The 20672-nt window shown below is 36.5% G+C and overlaps 1 protein-coding gene across 7 annotated transcripts in view; it reads right to left on the reverse strand.

The window, feature by feature from the left end:
* The window catches only part of PTPRM (protein tyrosine phosphatase receptor type M), a 454349-nt gene that overhangs the window by 176713 nt on the left and 256964 nt on the right, over nt 1–20672 (reverse strand). For all 7 annotated transcript variants that reach the window (XM_082290787.1, XM_082290786.1, XM_082290784.1 and 4 more), the window contains exons 12-13: nt 8345–8618; nt 7176–7212 (exon numbers count right to left, since the gene is read on the reverse strand). In XM_082290787.1, coding sequence (XP_082146913.1) covers nt 7176–7212; nt 8345–8618 — 311 coding nt within the window. The remainder of the gene's footprint in view (nt 1–7175; nt 7213–8344; nt 8619–20672) is intronic.

Raw genomic sequence — 20672 nt, forward strand, 5'->3', positions numbered from 1 at the left:
TTTCCTTTCGAGCACAGTCTTTCAAACATGGGATGGGGTTGGGAACATGATGAGGGGATTTCAAAGGCTTTCTAATACATTTCACAGATAGCCATACATGCTGGTGGCAGGTATAATTTGATATTTTTTACTATAAAATTAGATTCTGGTAGAACATTTTTATTTTTTTCCATGAAAAAGGAAACGAAGTCACAGATCTGACAGACAACCACAGACTGCCAATGCCACCAGTGACAAAGCAATGAAATACTTTGCCAGCTATCCTATGCTAGCCATGTATCATTTCTCTCACTGTTAACTACTGTAGCCATCTTATGGAACAGGCATGTCTCCAGGGTTACCTACAGCTACCCAGTTTTGTATTGAAACAAATAAAAAAACAAAACAAGAAAAACATTTCATTCTCCACATGGAAAAATATGTAAGCTTATTTGAATCCTGTGATGAAAAATCAAAACTTGTTGAAGTTCAAGGCTATGGAAGAGATCCTGTCTCTTCAATGCTTTATTTGAATTGTCAAGTGAAAAAATAACTGAGGTATAAAAACGGATGCAGACACAGCTTCTGCCAAGCAGCAGTAACAAGAACAAGCTACTTCCTGGCATCACATAAGTATGTTATTCTGGTTAGTTCATCTGTTATTACAGAATGAAAGTATACATGCAGCAATTTTGTCTTGGTTGACAAGGTAACTTGGGCATTACGAATCACTCAGCTTTTTTATTGCAACACATATCCCAGAATTAAAAGCTATAGCAGACATGCCACTAATCCTCTTATCTCAAGCTGAATCTGGATACTGCCTCTTACTGACTGTAGCAGTATCCAGATACCAGACATCTGAACTTGTCCTCATCTCTTAGACACCCTAGTAGCAACATGGTAACAAACATGCTTCCCAAGGAACTATGCCAGTATCCTTCAAAAAGGCAATGATTTTATTATACACTAAAAGCTGATGGACTAGATTTACATCCTCCATTAGATATTTCATCACACTTACTTCAGGTTCTAGAGCTTTTAATGCTCTTTGGTTCTGTTTGAAAATACAGATGTTTGCAAAACCCTAAAAGGTTTTATGCAAGGGTTTCTTTCCTAACAAAATGAATAATTTCCCCAGCTTCATAAGGATTTTCTGGTATATTCTGAACCATCCTTCAAGCCACATACAGCCTAATAGTGGTTTCACTTGAGTACTGACTTTACTTTGACAATGAGATTTTTAAATACTTAAGTCTTGCTCATTCTCATATGTCACATGCTAGGTTATTTTATTTTAATCCTAGAACTCATGTGTGACATAATAAAAAGGAATCTATTTTATTTCTTTATTTTCTTTCATGTTGAAATTTTGCCAGAAAATATGATCTTCCCAACATTACACAGAAAAAACCTGAATCCACTAATACTAGATCTTCCACATGCAACTCTTGAGCCTAAATTATTTACAAATTCTAGTGTCTTGATCTAATAACAGAGAAAAAAATAAACAGGTACACACATACATATCTATATTCAAACTTTCATTGAATCTCTTTACAACATCAGGCTTGAAGGAACATTCCACAGATCACACACACAATGGGCACATGCAGCGGAGTCGTATGTACAGGGACGTGTGTGTAAGTTTTGGTGCCAAGCACACCACTGAATTTAATGGATCTGAGGAAAAAAATTACAAACAGAAAGAAACTTTTTATGAGCAGAGAAGGAAGAAACTGTCAGGGAAAAGGAGCTGAAGAAAATGAGACAGAATGGGCATGATGACTCGTCTGTACTTGAACATCTGACCTGTTAGTTGGTCGTCGCCTGCAGCAGGGGCGATGCGAATGTATGGTGTTGTAAGCTGAGTCACGATTATCGCAGCTAAGGCAAAGGAAGAGTTCCAGGTCAGCATGCATGAGGGAAAAAAAAGCCAGACTGAAGCTATGCCAGCAAGAAGAATCTCAGTCAATTGTTTATTGTCTGAACTTCACAAATAAAAACAAAGAAACTCCCACAAGTTCCTTTTCATCTTCAGCTGTTAGTGTGGTTATTCTGCAAATTAATAAGCTGTTGCGTGTGACTTTCATTCAGGAAAAGGACTCAAAGCACATTATTTACTGCGTTTGAGGAAACTGGAGACTCTTTGGCTCTGCTAGTCACAGCACTAGGCTTTGTAAGTGAAAACTAGCTGATTATTCAGATTACTCTAGAATGAACTTCTCCAAGTAATTTGAGCTAGTTTCCTTTTTATTTTCCTATTTCATAATACTATATTTTACCTATAATTTTTCAATATAATTTTTACATAAAGTGTTTTTGAGCTAGTTAAGATTAATTTTTCTTGTACCCACTTGGGTCAATGTTCTGAAAATGCACACACTACACATATACTTAATGTTCAGCATACAGAGAATGATCACTAAGAGGTGGCATGCTTTTAATTAGGTATGTGTGTGAGGTCTGAGTTTCAAGTTCACAAGGAAAAGCTGAAAACCCTGAGTTGTTTGTGCCCCTGAAATATTCAGACTTTTCTGACAGAGCTATAACAACCACTGTCTGCTACAGACAACTATTACCAAGGCTCACATTAATAAGATCTGTTATTTCTTTGTTTTCCAGCAGTTCTGTGATTGCCTCTAAATGGTTAAGCACGCTGTGATACATATACATTAAGGAATATAAAAAAAATTAAAAGGTCAGATCCAACATGATGCAGCTGGAGAATGATGCAAAGAAAAAAATATTGGAAAATTAAGGACAAAATTATATGAAAGATCACTCATTTACATAGAACAGCCTGGGTGCTATTAGAAATGTGGCAACGAGAGAGGAAAATAGATCATCTACCATCTGCAGACAATTAAACTCAAAACTGCTGCTGCATAATATTTTGAAATATCCCTCTGCAACACTGAAATGCAGTGTTGATAGTAGCTTCTAGAGTACTGTTGCTATTGGATTCTAAATATTATAATATCCTTTTCTCTCTCATAATTAATGAAAGCCTTCCAATACTGCAAAATTAGAACAATGATGCCTCCCTCTTGAGAACTGCATTCCTAGGAGATAATCAAGATGTTTCTATCCAGACAGTGTTGTAAGTCATATCAGGAAATACAGTCTTAATATAAATCACAAACCACCACAAAGTTGATAGTAATAAACTTGGAGGAGTTTTGGAATGTTTTCAACTTAGTCTGTTGAGATTTTACAGTCATTTAGCTTGAAGAAAGAGTAGGAATATGAAAGCCATATTTCAAGAAATATATGACAACCTTTATTACCACTGGTACAAAAAGTTATTCCTGATTTTTGTTTGTTTGTTTGTTTAATTATCTTGTCAAAAATAATGGGAGTGGAAACCCTGCAGTCTCCCCATTTGTATATACACCAAATAGTCACAGAGGTCCCAGAAGCCTTTCTCTACAGAAAACTAAGATCAGGAGGCTCCACACCACAACAATGTGCTGTATGATCCTTCTACTAACAAAGTCAGTGGCAAAGACTTCCTTTGACTTCATCAGAAGAAGAAGGAGAACTTTCAGCTCTACAAAACCCAACATTCTCATCCTAATTTATACTTATAATTACTGCAATCAGGATTTTTATATGATCTCTAAAAGAACACATTTAACAGAGGTTTCATTTGTAAAAATGTAATGGTCATAAAACAAGATCCTTTTTAGAAGGGTACAAGCTGAGGTTGTTTAAAATATACTCGATGAAACGAGAAAGTATTATCTACCTGCTGAGCCTAGACATGCACTTGACCCAGTAGAATTAGGCTGCACTTTTCTGGAGATAGGCTGTACTCTTCTAACAGGAAGACTGCCACTATGATAATAAGCTATCTGGTGCACTTGGTCTCTGATACAGCAACAAGGTTTGGTGTATGCCAGTTGAGCACATGCTTGACAGTAAAGCACATGCATTATTCCTGCTGACATCAAGGGGAGGGAAAAGTGTACTCAAGGTACAGAACAGTTCTGCTGGATCTGGGACAAGAACACTGTTGTTACATTACATTTAGGTGTTTTTATTTTAACAAAAAGTAAAGTGTATGGTGGGCCATGGAATGAACACTGCATGACAGCGATAAAACCAACTCTCAATGATCTTAAGAAGGTCTTAAGAGCACCAACAACTTTATTATCTAGAGATGAGATAATTAAAGGGAATATAACTAGCAAGTGATACAACTCCGCTCGTGACACGTTCTGAACTCCCATATTGGTCCTCAGGGCAGACTTCAAACAGGCTAACCACATGTCCTTAATACACTCAATGAGGGGCTGGCCAATCTCAGCTGGCTCAGTGAAGCATCTTGAAAGTTGCCTTGAGGGACGTCGATCCTAGGAAGGGCTCCCGATGCACTTGGTGCAATCCTCAAATTCCATGGGAATGGAATTGCAGGGACTCTCAAGAACCAAGCAGACAGTTGGCTGTGCTGTCATGTGGGTTTTGCAGGTTATGTTTTATGGCACAGGCCTTGACCTAGTAAAATACTTAAGTGTCTACTTTGAGATGGAGTAGTTGCGACCTAGTCAAGGAGATTATTCTCTGTGCTCAAAAGTAGGTACATAATTGACTTGATCAGGGCCAGCTGGTCAGAGCATGGTGCTAAGAACACCAAGGTTGTGGGTTGAGCCCCCATACGGGCCATTTGCTTAAGAGCTGGATTCGATGATCCTTGTGGGTTCCTTTCCAATTCAGAATATTCTGTGATTCTGTGAAAGCATATGGTTTCTCACATATGTAGTAAAATCCACAGTATGTCTACTGATTCCAATGGCCTACACAAGGCTGTAGGTATTTTCAGGATCAGACCTTATTTCAAAAGAAGATTGCACCAGTTTCATACATGAATGGCCTAAAGCACTTCCCCTAGCTTTAAAAACCACCGGACTCGAACTTCTGAAGAGAAGCCCAGATTACAAATATTTCAGGAAAGTTACTGGTGTGTGAAAACCAGATGTTGTAGTGGAGAGCATTCCCAACCTTATTTGTCAGGAGCACTACAGCGCATCCGTAGATGGACATAACAAGCACTCAGAGCTTAAGCAGCTTACTGTCTAGTAGCTACACTGTAGTCTCAAAGCTCAGTGGAAAATGGTGCGAGTCTCTAAGAAATCTGACAGAGTGGTCAGAGCAGCCTTTGCTTACTGGGGTACAGACAACATGAATGCTGCACTGAGCAGTTTGTGGGGGTTGAACAGAGGGGAGGAGAATGGGAGAGGACAATTTCATGTCTTTTCCCAATGCAGGTATAGTGATTTCTGACCTACAGACATAGAGCATTTTTGCTATTTTTTTTCTAACCCAAATGTGGGAGGTCCAAAGAGGGCACAGAATTCTGCTTTTCCCTTAAGTATCTCTGTTAGATCTAAAGGGAAAACATCTGTACAGACAGCTATTGTTAATACCACATTAAAATACATCATGGTCTCCATTTAATTTTTTTAAAATTAATACAGATTAAAAATATAATACAAGCATTCCATTTAAAATCATGGAAATCAATGCTTTACTGTTGCCCCCAAGAAAGTTTTGCACCAGGGACTATACATACCATCAAGGATACCTCTGGTTTCAAAAAAAAAAGTCCTCACAACAACCTCTCACATAATTTTATTATGAAAAAATCTGAAACGTGCTTTCAAAACAGAAATGTAGGGAGATTTGTTTAAAAGAAAAGCTGCATTTCTCACATCTCCATTGCCAAATGTGTTAGCTCAAAGTAGCTTGTTGCTATGGGAGCTATTCCAATCCACAAAGTTACCCTCACTTCTCAAATGAGAGAGTAAAAATCTTCAGTCAGACACGTAATTTAAATAGTTGGACATCCATTAGTGATTTGGAATACAAATCTTCAAGTAATTTAAAATCCATTCCTCTAATCATCTAATCTATTATGTTTTCTGATGTAACACAGTTCACTACTGGTATCACTGAAGCTACTTGAAAACAATACAAGATTTCAATTGCATCTGGAATTAATCTCTCATCTATATTATATTTGGGTTGAGTTCAGATATTTGAAAGATTTCAGTGGTTTAGTAAGCAGTCAGTTAGTAAATTAAAATTAAAACTACTTCCTTTGGTTTGGAGAAGAAAAGAAGCCAGGAATCTGTTTGAAGAGGCATAAAAATGTATTTGTCACATTAGGGAGTATCCAAACTTTCAACAAGGGCAACTTTATGCTAACATTTCTGTTACTTTAAAGTAATGAGATTCTTATCCACCCCATTTAGTCTTAGTGGTGGTGATGGAATTGTGAAGTCTACATGTAGAGGAAATCATGGTGGAATCAGTTCCATTAAGGATAGTCACTGAGACAAGCATGATCTCCTGCAAGGTGCAGTGGTATAGAGATGAAGCAGTTTCTGTTTTATCCTCTTGCCAGGTGCTTGTGCTGATATTACCTGTTCCTACTCACAGCAGCACACTCTTTTCTGTTCCTCTATACAATCTCCAAGTAACTGTACTATTCCATCACTTCTTTTTCAGGCTTTTAAGTTGCCAACAGCTAAAGGTACTAAAAAGTTGAGACTACAAAGATAATCACAGACAGATCTAGTCCCCAAAGATAAACAGACCAGCAGCATGTTTATTTTTCCCTTTTTGGGGACAAAACCTATAGCCAGCACTGTCTCAATTATACAAACTTATCCCATAAATGGTAGTATCATGTGCTGACAGTCGAATAAATATAGCTGATCTGTGCCATTAAAATGAAGAACATGATTTCTCTGCTTCTCTTTTACACAGCAATTAAATTAAGGCAATTGCTTACATCTAAGGGGCAATTTTTCACTATGGATATATAAGCAGTACGTACTCTGCAACTGGCAATTTTACAACTCTACTGTATATATATATACACATATGTAAGTACAAAATATTTATTGTGAGATCATATAAAAACCCACAGAATATATTTTAAAAACCCTGTGTTCAAGTAGACAACCAAAAGTAATTAATACACTTATTGATTAAAAACAAACAAACAAACAAACAAACAAATAAATTTCCTAAATCTTAGCTAGGGATGCAAATGATTCTATGAAAATTCTATAATACGTTTAGTGATGTATTTCAGCAATAGAAACACTTCTGGAAGTTTGCAAAGACCATGTGAGGGGAAGGTCAACAAGATGAAGTACAGAATACATGACATAATACAAACATACCTTTTGTGGCTACCCTGACGCAGTCGATTTTAGTTTCCTGTGTCAAATAAAGAGGAAAAAGGTCACATCTTGTGTTTCTAAACAGAGAACGTCATCCATGTTTTTATTCTTCCAAGTACTGATAAAATGTCAGAGAAGAATGCACCTCATTCCATATTTAACTGCTTATTAGCTAACTCCAAAGTGCATTCATAATATGGACAAATACTGCTTGGGTATGGTAGCTAAACATTTCACTTAAGATTCCTCTAAAAGTAGAAAATGTGAAAGATATTCCCAAGAACACAGGGAAGTGTTCTGCTTTTTAACTCTGGCAACATAATGACCTTGGGAGATTTTTCTTTTCTTACAGAAAGTATAGTTTGAGGCATCATGTTAGACAATTTTAGAAAGAAAAAATAATCAATGGTGTTTCACATTTCTGCACTGTTGGTGCCCTGTGAATGAGGGTCCATTATGGTTTCTGACAGAAAACATTTCCAGGCTGTCAGCACAGACAGCCAAAGCTTATCAAGAATTGAAGGACTCTGGGTAGGTCTGTCCAGGAAATGAAAAACAGTTCCAAAAAGAATTAGTCTGATGAAACATGATCTGTGAGGATCTTTTTAAACACTTTTCATTTCAGTTCCATCTACTTCTCTTTCTTTTTCTTTATTTGCAGAAAGGGACCAAAAAAAGTGGTTTCTAATCCAATCAGGGCAACCAAATGAGAAAAAGGGAGATCAAGACGTTACAAACTAAGGTAACATGACTGGACATGCCAAGACAGATGTGCTGAAATCCACTATCAAGTTTGGCTTAAACTTAACAAAAGAAATCACAAAATTTTCCTGTTCAAAGCCAGAAAACAAAAACAAACAAAAAGGAAGAAAAAAAGCCAGTGAAACACAGTCACTGGACAGCTTTTAGCTAATAAGACAGAATGGTAACATACTACTTTGCTTGCTCACTACTGGCAAAATGTGTGGTTTTCCCCTCCTCTTTCCTGTAACCTTTAATCATGAAGCAATATTGTGTTAGGAAAACTGCTATTTTTTAAACTCAGTGTGTTAAACTTCACGGTTACTTCATTTTCTCATTAGCAACTAAATTGGGCATCCTGCTAGTTGATGCCAATCATTTATTTACACACAAACACTGTATAAAATCACGCCTGTTGCAAGACTTACCCCATTGGCTCTGCTAGCAGCTTGAAAATAGATGCTGTAGCTCTTATGAGGAAGAAGAGGAGTATTCCAGAAACCACTGTAGGTTTTGTTATCACCAATAGTAAAAGGCTGAGCAGCTTGTAAACCATTGGCAGGAATCTCTGCAGCAAAGTAGTACTGGGAATTCAAGAGTGAGGCATTCTGGAAATGAATGGGCACTGGGTAGCACTTTAGGATTTCAGTTGTCTTTTTGGTCCTCCGTGGGCGCTCTTCTTCAACAACGATTTGATAGACACTAAGAGTGTAGAAAGGAAAGAATGAAGGAAACAGTGGTTATTTTAAAACTTGGGCAGTCAAACCATCCTAAAACCATAATAGCATGTCAATATTTACTGGAAAAAAAGAGCTGTTAAAAAAAAAGAACACAGGAAGAAAATGTCATTTTCATATTCAGGTGTATAAATCTGCGGAATAGATTCATGCTTTCAAACTCATTTTGTTTTGGAAAAACAAAATTAGCCATATACACCACAGCTTTTCACACAAGTGAATGCACAGAACATTTTCTTGTTAAAACTCTTGTACACAAAAAGTGTGCTTTATCAGTGCTAAAACATGGAATTAAGTATTATTTTGTTCATCAAAGCAACCCTCAAGATATAGATTCCCTTCTCCAACCTGTTTATCTTACCTAAGTGAAATTAAATTAGTACTAAGATAAAAACGAAGGCACAATTACAAAGAGACAGGGGCCAGTATTTGCCTAACTGATGACATTATAAATATTTATAAAAGCAGAGAGTAAAGTAAAATTTCAGTGGCATATTGACTATTGCTGAGCAGGTATATAACACTTCTTGATGGAAGCTATTATCACTCAGAAAAGCACTTTTACTCATTTTATAGATAACCATATTTTTAAGTTTCTGCATTCTGCAAAGCAAGTCAGCTTGCACTTGCAGTCTTTGCTGTACTGGGACCTAGAGAGACCAGTCCACCCCTCTCCACTGTAAAGGTGCTATGGACATTCAAACAGGAACAAAGAAATTGCAATTTCTGCTGTACATGTGAACAGTGTAATCATTATACCCTTGCAGTTGCTGTAAAAGACTGAGTCAGTGCTTCTAAATTTGTGAAGTGGGAAGTTCATATCTCTAAAGAGGTTTGGCTTACAAGTTTATTGCTTCACTGGGGACCAGTGATTCTTAATCAGTATTTGTCTCCTGGAATCTTGAATCCCAGTAAGCAAGTCAGTCTTGATAATTTATGTCAAAGTGGCAATGTGTCCACATTTTTGCATATCATCTACATCCATAACAATTTATGATCTTTTGAGTTGATGTTTCATAAAAACCAGGAATCTCTGGGTAAGCTAAGTTTCTTAAATATCAAATATCCAGAGAGACTTCTGACATGTTAATGTTCTGTCATCTGTAGGTAGAGGATTATGTTTAAAGGAGATTCTGCCCAAAGTACAGGGACACATGGGCTGAGCTTCTGCAGGACCCTCTCAGTCTGGACCCAACAGGGTTTATTGGCTTAGTGATGTCCCTGCACAGCTATGGCTACTCTCCTTCTGAAGGCAAGTCTGGTTTAGAAATAAAGAGATTAACTGTCCAATGACAGGAGGGATGGAGCTTTAAGCAACGTGGCAAGGGGAAGGTGTCCCTTGACCACAATAAGGGGGTCGGACTTCCAACCCAAACCATTCTATGATTCTATAACACCACCATTTCAGGTCTGCAGAATCTTCATACTTAAATATCACCAATATGCAGAAAACACCAATTCTCTTGACCATGTTACTGTTTTTTTACCAGACTTACTGATCATGTGCCACAGACCCTGTTGACTATGTTTTTAAGATCTAGCATCTTCAATAGGAGATTCTGCACTTCTATGCTCACAAAAAATGCCCGAAAATTTAACACTGAGAATGCAATTAATACCTCTTCTTCTGCCTGATTTAGACTTTCAACATGGTGGGGCTTTAGTTTAATGTTAACACACTTAAATCTATCTGCCTTCATGAAGATGTCTATATATGTCTATATATATCTACTATATATCTACAGTTCTCAGAGAACTCAGCAGAAAGACGGTGTCTACTTTGAGTCAACCTAATTGCTCCTCAGACTCCACTGATTGTAATAACTAAATACTCAGCTCACATGTAGACATCTAGAAGTGGACACCCAAATTTAAATGTTTTAATTTAATGCTAAACTTCATGCAGAAATCTAACCATGCATAAATTTAGTACAGCCAGGGACACAGAAATGTCTTGAGGGTTCACTTGAAGGCCTCTGCCTGTACATTTTGCAGCTCTGTGCAACAAAGTCTTCATATCAAGCAGAAATATTTTAATTAGTTGATTAATTCCATGCTGACTAGTAAATGAAGGTCAATCCACAACACTCTTTCTTTGATCCTGTGAGAACTGATTTGTAAAAAAACTAGCCTTGGAATATCTACATTACAATCTTGTTTTTCTATTACAAATCAATTTTTGACATAATTTTCACAATTAATTTTCCAGAACAAAATAGAGTTGCTTAGAACTGGGATTCCAAGCTACTTTGAAGACAGCATGTTGCCTCCTCTAACTATTAATTTTCAGTGAATCTACAATAAATACCACTTGCAAATTTAAATGGAATATTGGGAAAAAAATGCAGAAGGTAATGTAAACATTTATTCTTGCAAGGTAGTGAAACTAGATACGCTTGCCTAATACTCCAGCAAATGTAAGGATCCCTCAGTTTCACTAAAGTATGAGGGATAGAAAACTAAGTTACTTCTTTCTTGCATCAGGACTGAATGTAAGAGGGACTTCAGACCAGATGAGGTAATATGACCTGTTTCAGTACTGGCTGAAATGAGGGTTCTCTTATTTTTTCCCTCAGTGATTAAAGCTAAAGACTGTAGATATTTTAGAAACAAATCAGCCATTAAAATGCTCCTTTTCCCATGGTAAATCCATATTTAGTTATAATACATGCACAACTCCTTGTATACATTTTAAATGCCTGCCATCTACTCATTTTCAGATAGTTTAAAGAAAGAAGTAAGTTGACTGGAGCAATTTCAAACTCAAAATGTCTTTTAATCCTTACTCCACAAGATGAATCAGATTTGCAAGCATCTAGACCTCAAATCTATTTTCTCTTTAATAATTTAAGCACTGAAAGGTCAAACAACTCTTTTCTGTTCCCCTTCATCAAAGTCCAAGTGCTAATGAAAAATAACTAAATCCTATCTGCTGGCCAATTTCCACACACTGCTGTTTCTCTGATGTAAATTAACACATTATGAGCACCTGGGTCAATGGAAACCTGACAGAATTTTACCACCGATACTTTTTAAATTTGTACAAATGAGATCATCTTGCTAATGAATTTTACAAAATTACCCCAACTACAATCATAATCCAAAAGCTTTCTCTACATTAATATTGCTTTCCTTAGTATGTAACAGCTGGACTGCCTACTCCGAAAAGAGTTCAAGCTTAGTGAATTGAGCTAGCACTGCACCATGACTCTATTACTCCTCTTATGTATTAGTCAGATTTCTGGCTCATTTGAAGTTGAATTATTCCTTTTCCACACCTCTACATTTCAGAGAATAAAGTCTTCCTATCTGTAATCCAGAAAATAAGTTCTACACTACAGTGAAAGGTGCCAAAAGCGTATCAGCTATCGGCAGCATTTAGACTGATCTTTCTGAGGGAAAGAAATGTAATTTAAATATAATTCACATTACACAGTTGTACTATAGAATTTCAATGCCTTGGAAATTAAATACAAAATTTATTTTTATAGATTGAAGTTCACTGTTGCATTGAGAAAGGAACACATGGGAATTATTTTTAACCTAGGATTCAAATGCTTCAGATTTGGAGATTAAAAAAGGTGTATGGAAAAAGAAAAAAAAAAAAAAAAAAAAAATTTTTACAGTGCTTTTTATTCTACCAATTCCAAACCAGTTCCAAATTTAAATGATTATGCAGAGATACAGATCTGAACATAATAGCTTTAATTTTTGTTAGAAATTAGATGTAGCAGGTCTCTCAGATATTTATTGAAATTGTATTGCTTAAATTGGAATGGTGTGTCAATGTCTGATAAATATACTCATTTTTTTCAGAGTTGAAAAAGAGACATGAAAGCAAAAAGAAAACATATTAGCATGGTAATAAAATATGCCCAGAATACTTAGACAAATGACAATTTCAAAGAAGATTAAAGTATATATATCTAGTCTTAACTACATCAAATGATGGGTTTTGGTAACCTCCTGAATGAGGACATTATTCCACATTACTGGAATGCAGTAAATCAAATCTTAATTAACCAAAGTCTCATTTGAAGTTACAATATTACTTTCCAAGAAGGACCTATAGGATACAAACATGGGACTTCTTTCCACTTCATTCATTAAATTCTTCATACAGGACTCCTTAACATGTACAATCTAGGCATTTATTAATTGAAACTTATTAATCTGTAATTACACCTCCACCAAAGTAATTCCAAATTACGCACAAAGGGAAAACAAGCTTGATTACTTCATTATTGAAACATCAGCTCTATTTTGTCTCTCTAAAACAGTCTCGATGCTTTACATAACTGAAGTGTTGAAGACATTTTTAGAATTCGTTTTACAGAAGGGAGACAGCCTAAGGAACTGAATATGGACAAAGACTACCTGAATTTATTTACTGGTCTTAATACAACTGCTGTGCATGATCCTACGCAAGTCAGTTAACTATTATGGGCCTCAGACATCCAGCTGTGAAACGAGAAGAAGCAACTTCCTTATTCCATCTGGCCTGCCTCAACTGTTTAAAACCTCTTCAAATTCTTCTCTTTTTTTTTTTTTTTCCTAGGAAAAAAATGTAATGTATCATGCCTGCAATGCTCTTAAGATCCACTAAGAGTACCATGATCAGCTGTGTGAACTGTTGGGCTACCTTTGCAGACTGTTATGGTGATACTCTTGAGCCTAATTTGAAGTTTTCTGCTCACTGTTGCAAGTTCATGCTTTATTATAAATATACAAAACTGGTACTTTTTATAGATCTATTTCTGTATTTTTGACTTGCATACTTGCTTTTTTTTAATGCTTACAGAGTCAAACAAGAGAATGACCCTTAATCTACATATTCACCATTATTTCAAGTTACTCATTCCCACAGCCCTAGTTGTCTGCATGTTAGAATCACTTTACTGCATTCTTCTACTAAAATAGCAGTTCCAATAGAGGGCAAAATTAAGAAGCCCAAACCCCACACTGTTATCTCAGTTCTAAGTCCATGAAGAACCTGATTGCTCAAACCATAACAGTCTATAGGGTCCCCACAGTTTCAGCTATACTTCTGTAGCCCCTGAAAATTCTATCGTACTGCCATTAAGACTTTTAAAATATATCAGTTGTTTTGTTCATGTTTTGCATCTTTTGCTCGTCATGTGTTATGCAAGTTTATTATCTGTTTCTTGAGAAGAATACAGCCTTTGGGTAGTTTTTTCTATATAATATGCAACATAACTTCATCTCTGTCACCACTTTTCTCTGACACGGTCATATCATATTTATACGGATTAACACTGTAGATATTTATCTATTTCTCCATATCCTTATATGGCACTAGATTCTTGTAATTTATCCTATAACTTTAAATTTTACAGTACTAGAAATTATATGTAATTATACATATGTAATGTACCTTGAAATGGAAGAGGGAAATTACTCTTTAAAGGACAGGAATTAAAAATTTATGGTTAGCAGGCAAATAGAAAAATGCTACAGGAAATTGCTACTAACTTTCCTCTTACCGTGCAAGAGCCTGTATATTTATTATAGGGGGATTAAACAAAGGTGATAAACAACCTCTGATTTATCAGGTGTCTCACCATCACAGCTACACAGGCTTTGCCAGCAGGTCAGGAGTTCTAGCAACACCTAATATACAGTGAATAAAATATACTCTGTATATTTCCAGAACAGATCCTATGCCAGAGAACCAGCTGAATAGCAGGCCTGTCCCTCTGACCACTATAGAATTTTGCATATTTTATCAAAGGTGGAAGCACACATGGTTCAACTGCCGACTACAAGTAAGACCAGGGAGTTTTTGATTAGCAGCAGGACAAATGAGTACACCTACTAATCATGGAGAGGACGTTTAAGGTAGCCTTGTCTATTTCAGGGACATTTTATTTGGTGGATCAGAGAATTTCTGGGCTTTATGCAAAATACAGCATTGCCCACTATAGCTTCTAAAAAAAGATGAAGAAGCTTAAAAAAAATCCTTCGGAGAAACATAATGTTCAGATATGAAAATATAGAACTCAGAGTGAAGAAAAACAAGCAGACTGAACAAAACCTCTAAAATTATGTTGCTGTACCAATGCCAACAACAATGCCAACGAGTATTTTTAAAATAATATATTAATATGTAATTTATATAGTGGGGAAAAAGTGATTTAGGCAATGCTGCAAATAATATTCTTACAACACATTTGTTGTGTAACTTGTAACTCAAAATTCTTGTGATGGTTCCCATTTAAGCACTTAATGTACCAGTGTTAGAGGTGCATTGCCTGTTTCTTTGGGTGAGCAAAGAGCATCTTAAATCCTTATAGCTTTTTGGAGTGAAGGGAGTCTGAAATCCTTCTAACTTTCTGTTTGCATCTTTACTTGAAGCCAGGAGGTTCCACGCAAACAAAAGCTCCACAATCAGGTTTCTAACTCCGTGGAACAGCTGTTGCTTCACAAATGTAGGGAAGGTGCTAAGTAAATAAAATACTTTGTGCTAGAAGCTTGTTCAAACTTCAATGGAATTCTACTTTCACACCTGGCTTTATTTACTAGCTTTGCAGGTGAAGAGCTAAGTCTGGTTAGACTCTCCAAGGCAGGGCCTGTCTTCATTCTCAGGAAATACTATTACCAGCACCTGAAATTTCCAGCCCATGGAGAAAAATGAAATTCAAGAAATCTTTTGGAATCAGACCTGGCAAGAACATAAGAGAGACTAATATTATACAACACTACCATTGTCATGCAAGGAGCCCTATTTCTCAGATCAATCACAGCAGAAATACCTTTAACGGCTGTAAAGGAGGAGATAAGACAGCTTAGGTTCAGTCCCTAGAGATACTGCCAAATGTAAACTCTCAGGTGTCATAATAGGCTTTATCTTCACAGACCCAAGTCCACTGGGGAACAGTATCTGGTTTTTAATGTAAAACTCCTAAGCTGCTTTGTGACTGCCCAACTCTTTTGTATGGACAGTCTCAAAGACTTAAAAGTCAGGATTTACAAAGGAGATTTTCTGGGAAAAATACATCCAAGCAAACCTCTCCTTAGCATTCCTACGGTTTTATACAGGAAATCCTGACAAGTTTTCAAATGGAAAGCATTATGTCACTGGAAGTTAAAGGCATTTTTCTTGTTCTTTCCTCCAAGGACAGTCACCAGGGGAGGATATGACAACGGGTTCAATTCCCTTGAGAAGGAAAACGTGCTACATAATACCTTAATTGCAGAAGAGACGGATAGGCTCCAAAAGTGGTAATTTAATGGCCACCATAAATTCATAATACATTCAAATTCTTTTTCCAGACAGAGAAGAAGTAATATATTTCTCTTTTGCAAATCTGGACTCCCTAGGATTTAAAATTCCTAGAAGAAAATCTGCAAGGAAAAGAAGACAACGATGCACACTCCTACTTTCCAGTGGCCAGATGGGTGCCACTTAGTCCTGATGACACTGGGTGTTTAACTTTTTACCTTATTTCCTAGTATAGATTCATTGTTTTAGAGAATCTAAGTACACCTGTCAGGGGCAGAGAGTGTCCAGCAGATCTTCAGCCTTGTAATTGCAGGCAATCATACACCATTCACAAAACCTTTCTGAAATGTTTTCTGCCTTCAGGTTCAGTTATCACAAATGACAATCGAAAACATAGTTTTGTTTTGTTAGTAGAGAAGGAGAGAGAGTAGAAAATCTTTTAAGGATTGCAGTTTGTACTTTGTTACTTAGCAGACAATAAAGATTGCCAACATGTAGGCGGCAGTAGATAATCTGTACTTGGTTTTACAACATACAGCCTGCTGATGGACTGCAGTTTTAACTTCATCCCATCCATCCTTTGCAAAAAATCAATAAATTCAATATATATGCTAACCTACACTTATTCAAAAGAAGTATTAGTTTACTATTGAAACAGCATATTAAAATTTATAACAACCATTTACCCAACATATATATAAATGGTGTTTAGACATAACGCCAACAATAACTGTGGCACAAGAGACTGCTCTCTTGTTAACTGAGATTTGTGAACTGGCAAGGGGATCAAAACTGTTCTCTCAACCCTCCCAACCCCCCTAATCCTTGATAAATATTGATGAAAGGATATTCTTCTTCTCCCTGGTTATACCACTCCATGGTTAATTATTTCTAATTTTTTAAATACTGGTTCCCAGCTAGGACTTGGGAATGATACCACTGCACTGGCCTACCAGAGTGACTGTCAGAACTACCACAAACAGGTTGACCAAGACGACAAGATGCAACTACGTCTTCACAACTGTTATGTACATTTCCACACCTGAAATTCCTTAATCATCTATAAATAGAGTTTCCCCACCCCTACTCTCCCAGGGGCTGGGTACTGCTCTAGACTGATATGATCCACTTGATGAGACACAATGTATTAGCAATTCTGCATACCTAGCAATAACCACATAATTCTACCTTTCTTTTTCTTCTGTAAAGGTAATCATATACATCTATTTGTTATTTTGAAGGGAAAGTTTTTAATTATTGTTTCTTCTGCTGAAAAAAATAAATGTTCTAAAATACTGCAGGCCACAAAAATCCCCTATGATCAGAAACATACTTTTTCTGAAACACTGATAACTTCACTGTGGCCTGTATCTCCATACTTAATACAGATTTATGTTTTTGGCTGCTTTTTATTCAAATTCAAAAATGTCAAGAAAAAAAATAAATTTTGTACATAGTCTGTAGACCTGCACAATACAAAGTGAGTACAAAATGTAAATAAAATTAACCCTATTTAAAATAGTACTGTTTCACAAGGAGTTCAAAGTAGTTTTCTACAGGTGTAAGTAATATAATACAAGAGAACATTTGACTCCACATTCATAATTTCTTTCAGCTGTTATATGCTGGACAAGAAAAAGACATCTTTGACTACAGAGCTCCCCTAATGTGCTCCATACTGGATCAATGAGATCTATCTGCTAAGAGTGACAAACTAAGAAGGGCACCAGAGATCTGGCAACATATTTTGGTTGTGGTGGTTTTTTTTTTCCCTTGGTGTTTTTGGGTTTTTTTTGTTTGGTTAGGAGTTTTTTGTTTGTTTGTGATTTTTTTTTTTTTTTTTTTTTGCTTTGGTTTAGTTTGGGTTTTTTCACAGAAAAAAAGAAATGTTGCAGATAGGCAATTGTGCGTATGAAAATAGAAAGAAAAACAAAGAGAGAGACAAAACAAAACTAGGAAAAGATTGAAATATTCAAGAATACAAAAGATTACACAAGGTAGGAATGTAGAGAAGGAAAGAAGAAAATAAAAGAACAGATAATGTACTGAAAACAGCTTGACATGTATCATCCTGTTTGGTAAATAAGAAGTGAAAATAAAAACTGGTAGTAGGAAAGATACAATAAAAATGAAGTCTATCTAATATAGATACACTTAAAGCATTTTTAACAACTTGCAGTCAGCTACGTTTTTATAAATTACACACAGTATGCTTGCAAAGTGTTTGATTTCATAGCTATATTATGAAATCAAATACCTTTTACAAACAAATTGTGCGTAATTTATAAAATTACTTTCTTTCATAATAGAGTTGAGAAATCGTATTATATACTTTCCTAAGACTGGAGGGGGGAATTGTTATCCAAGAATAACTGCCTACAAGATCTCAGTACACTCACTGTGATCTACTGAGCATTTTTTTGAATTGGTCTACCAACTGATGCTTGGATTCTTCCATAAATAACTCTGGTAAACATAAGCTTATAATCTTTTTGATGGATATGTCACCATTAACTTTTTGGCAACAGTAAAACATCTCTGCTGACAGCTCTTTCCATGTACTTGGGACATTTACATTGATCAGGGACTGGGTTTTTTAAAGGCCGTTTGAAACAGAAGATGCTTCAAAGCCTTATAAATAGACTAAGGCACTACAAGTTTTACTGCAAGAAATTCAGAATGTGTACCCAAGAACATGCCATAATCCCATCTCCATTCCACATGTCACCTGTGATACCCAGCTCCCACCCTCAATATGCTCAGCTCCTTTTAGTATCTCCCAAACACTGGCTGGTAAAGAAGCAACACATGCTGTGGCTGCTTCTGAGCTACACACTGGCTTGCTGGTATGTGAATTGTAGCTCTCTGCTGATGGACCAAATGAAATGAACTAACTCATACTCTAACACAGCCTATCCCTTCAGATGCTAATATGGGTCTTTCACAGAGATTCCAAAGTATGTGAGACACTTACTATTTATGCAAAATTCAAACTATTGCTTGAAAATTTCCAAGAGGTCCTATATTAATGAGGGAAGGAAGGAATATGCAGGCAGATCAACAGGATCTTGTTAAGACTTGTTTTCTTAGGAAACCAGGAAAAAAAATCAGGTGTAAACTTTAACTTATTTACGCATCAAAAAGTTAAATTCTGATCTTGGACAAGTAACATAGCACACAGAAGACAAGGAGTACTCCCTTTCTTCATTTTACCAGTGAAAAGTTTTATTCCTACAGAGAAACAACTCAGGCCCTCTAGGAACCAGATACTATTGATCTCACTCCACAAGCAGCAATATTACTAACTTAAATGATGCTGGTCTAAACTGAACTAACCTAAAGCTTCAAATCCTCCAGGACTTTGAGACCAACTTCATTACCAAGCAGTACAAAACAGGGATGCCTCCTACTTTCTTTACAGTCTTCTCACAACTTGGCTTTAAAATGAATGCAAACCACAGAGAGATTGTGAGGTTACTAATTCCACAAAATAGTCCACAAAGCCACTATTCTAAAATTTTCTGGTGGTCAACTTGGAAAAGGTAAATTAAAAAAAAAAAAAAGTTTTCAGAGAGTGAGTGTGGGAACCCAAAGTGCAGAGAATATTTCTCTGCCTGTTTTGAAGGGTTCTACCCCCCTGGACAACACTGTTTTTGACCTTTGTCCATGGAGAAAACTGCCTACCCTCTGGGAAGAATTAGAATCTACACTGGTGTGAACTAGGTGATAGAATATTATGTAAGATTGTCACAGGGTGAAAAAATGTAGAGTTTTTGGGTTTATTAATATAGTAAATAGAGAAAAGCAAAAAACTTTAAAATGGAGGATTGCTGTTGATCTCCAGACTTTCTTCTTTTTCTTCTACTACTCCATATTCTGCAGTAGAAGTAGTTTGGGATGATTCGCTAAAGAATTCCGCAGTTCCTGTCTACGTGACAAGACGATTTATTACACATTGGTAGAAAAGTAAAAATAATGTACACTTTTAGTGACCATTGGTTAATTTACCTTTAAAAAGGCTGTGTAATCGTGATAATTTGGCATTCTCCTGCATTCTCTGCTTTGTCCTATATCTGGGTCACGTTAGTGGCTCTATTTCTCTGATAAGACTTAATAAACAGCTATCTGAAAGCAGTGAAGGCTGAAGCTCCCCTTCGTCTCTTGGACTCTTGGCAAAGACTCTAAAAAGTCTCCCCCATCAGGGGAGGCACAGTTAAGGCACGGACAGTGTCAAGTGAGCTATACATACATCTGCTTATTACAACACTCCTCACCACTGCCAAGTTGTTCACAATCATACATAGGTATCTTTTGCTCTTTTTCTTTAGAGTGCAAAAGGCTATTTCCACTTATTTTAACTTTAGATATGGGAATGAAGATAGCATGATATATTGACTTGCAGAAAGCTAAACAGATTGTCCCTACCCCACCAGATATAAAACTCTGCTCACATCTGCATCGAGTCTCAGGGCTGGATCTCCTAGGCCATCCTTCCCACCACAGCAAGACTACACTTTTCTGTAGCCAGAAAGACATGGCAGTTCCTCTCCTGACCAAGTGAGGAGGCTTAGCTCCTCTTCACCTCTGCAACGGAGCTCTCCCTTGGGGAAGAAGGGCCTACTCATCCTCTAAGTGGCTTGGGTATGTACAAACAACTAAAAATAATTTAAAAAGAAAGTTGCAGGTACAGATTTCAAGAGGCTATTTCTGCTGTTACCAAACAATGAACAAGCCATTTAAAGTATAGAGCTTGTTCTATACTATCCTGCTAGTGAT

This window comes from Coloeus monedula (genome assembly GCF_965178545.1).
Source record: "Coloeus monedula genome assembly, chromosome: 1".
NCBI classification, from domain to species: Eukaryota; Metazoa; Chordata; class Aves; order Passeriformes; family Corvidae; genus Coloeus; species Coloeus monedula.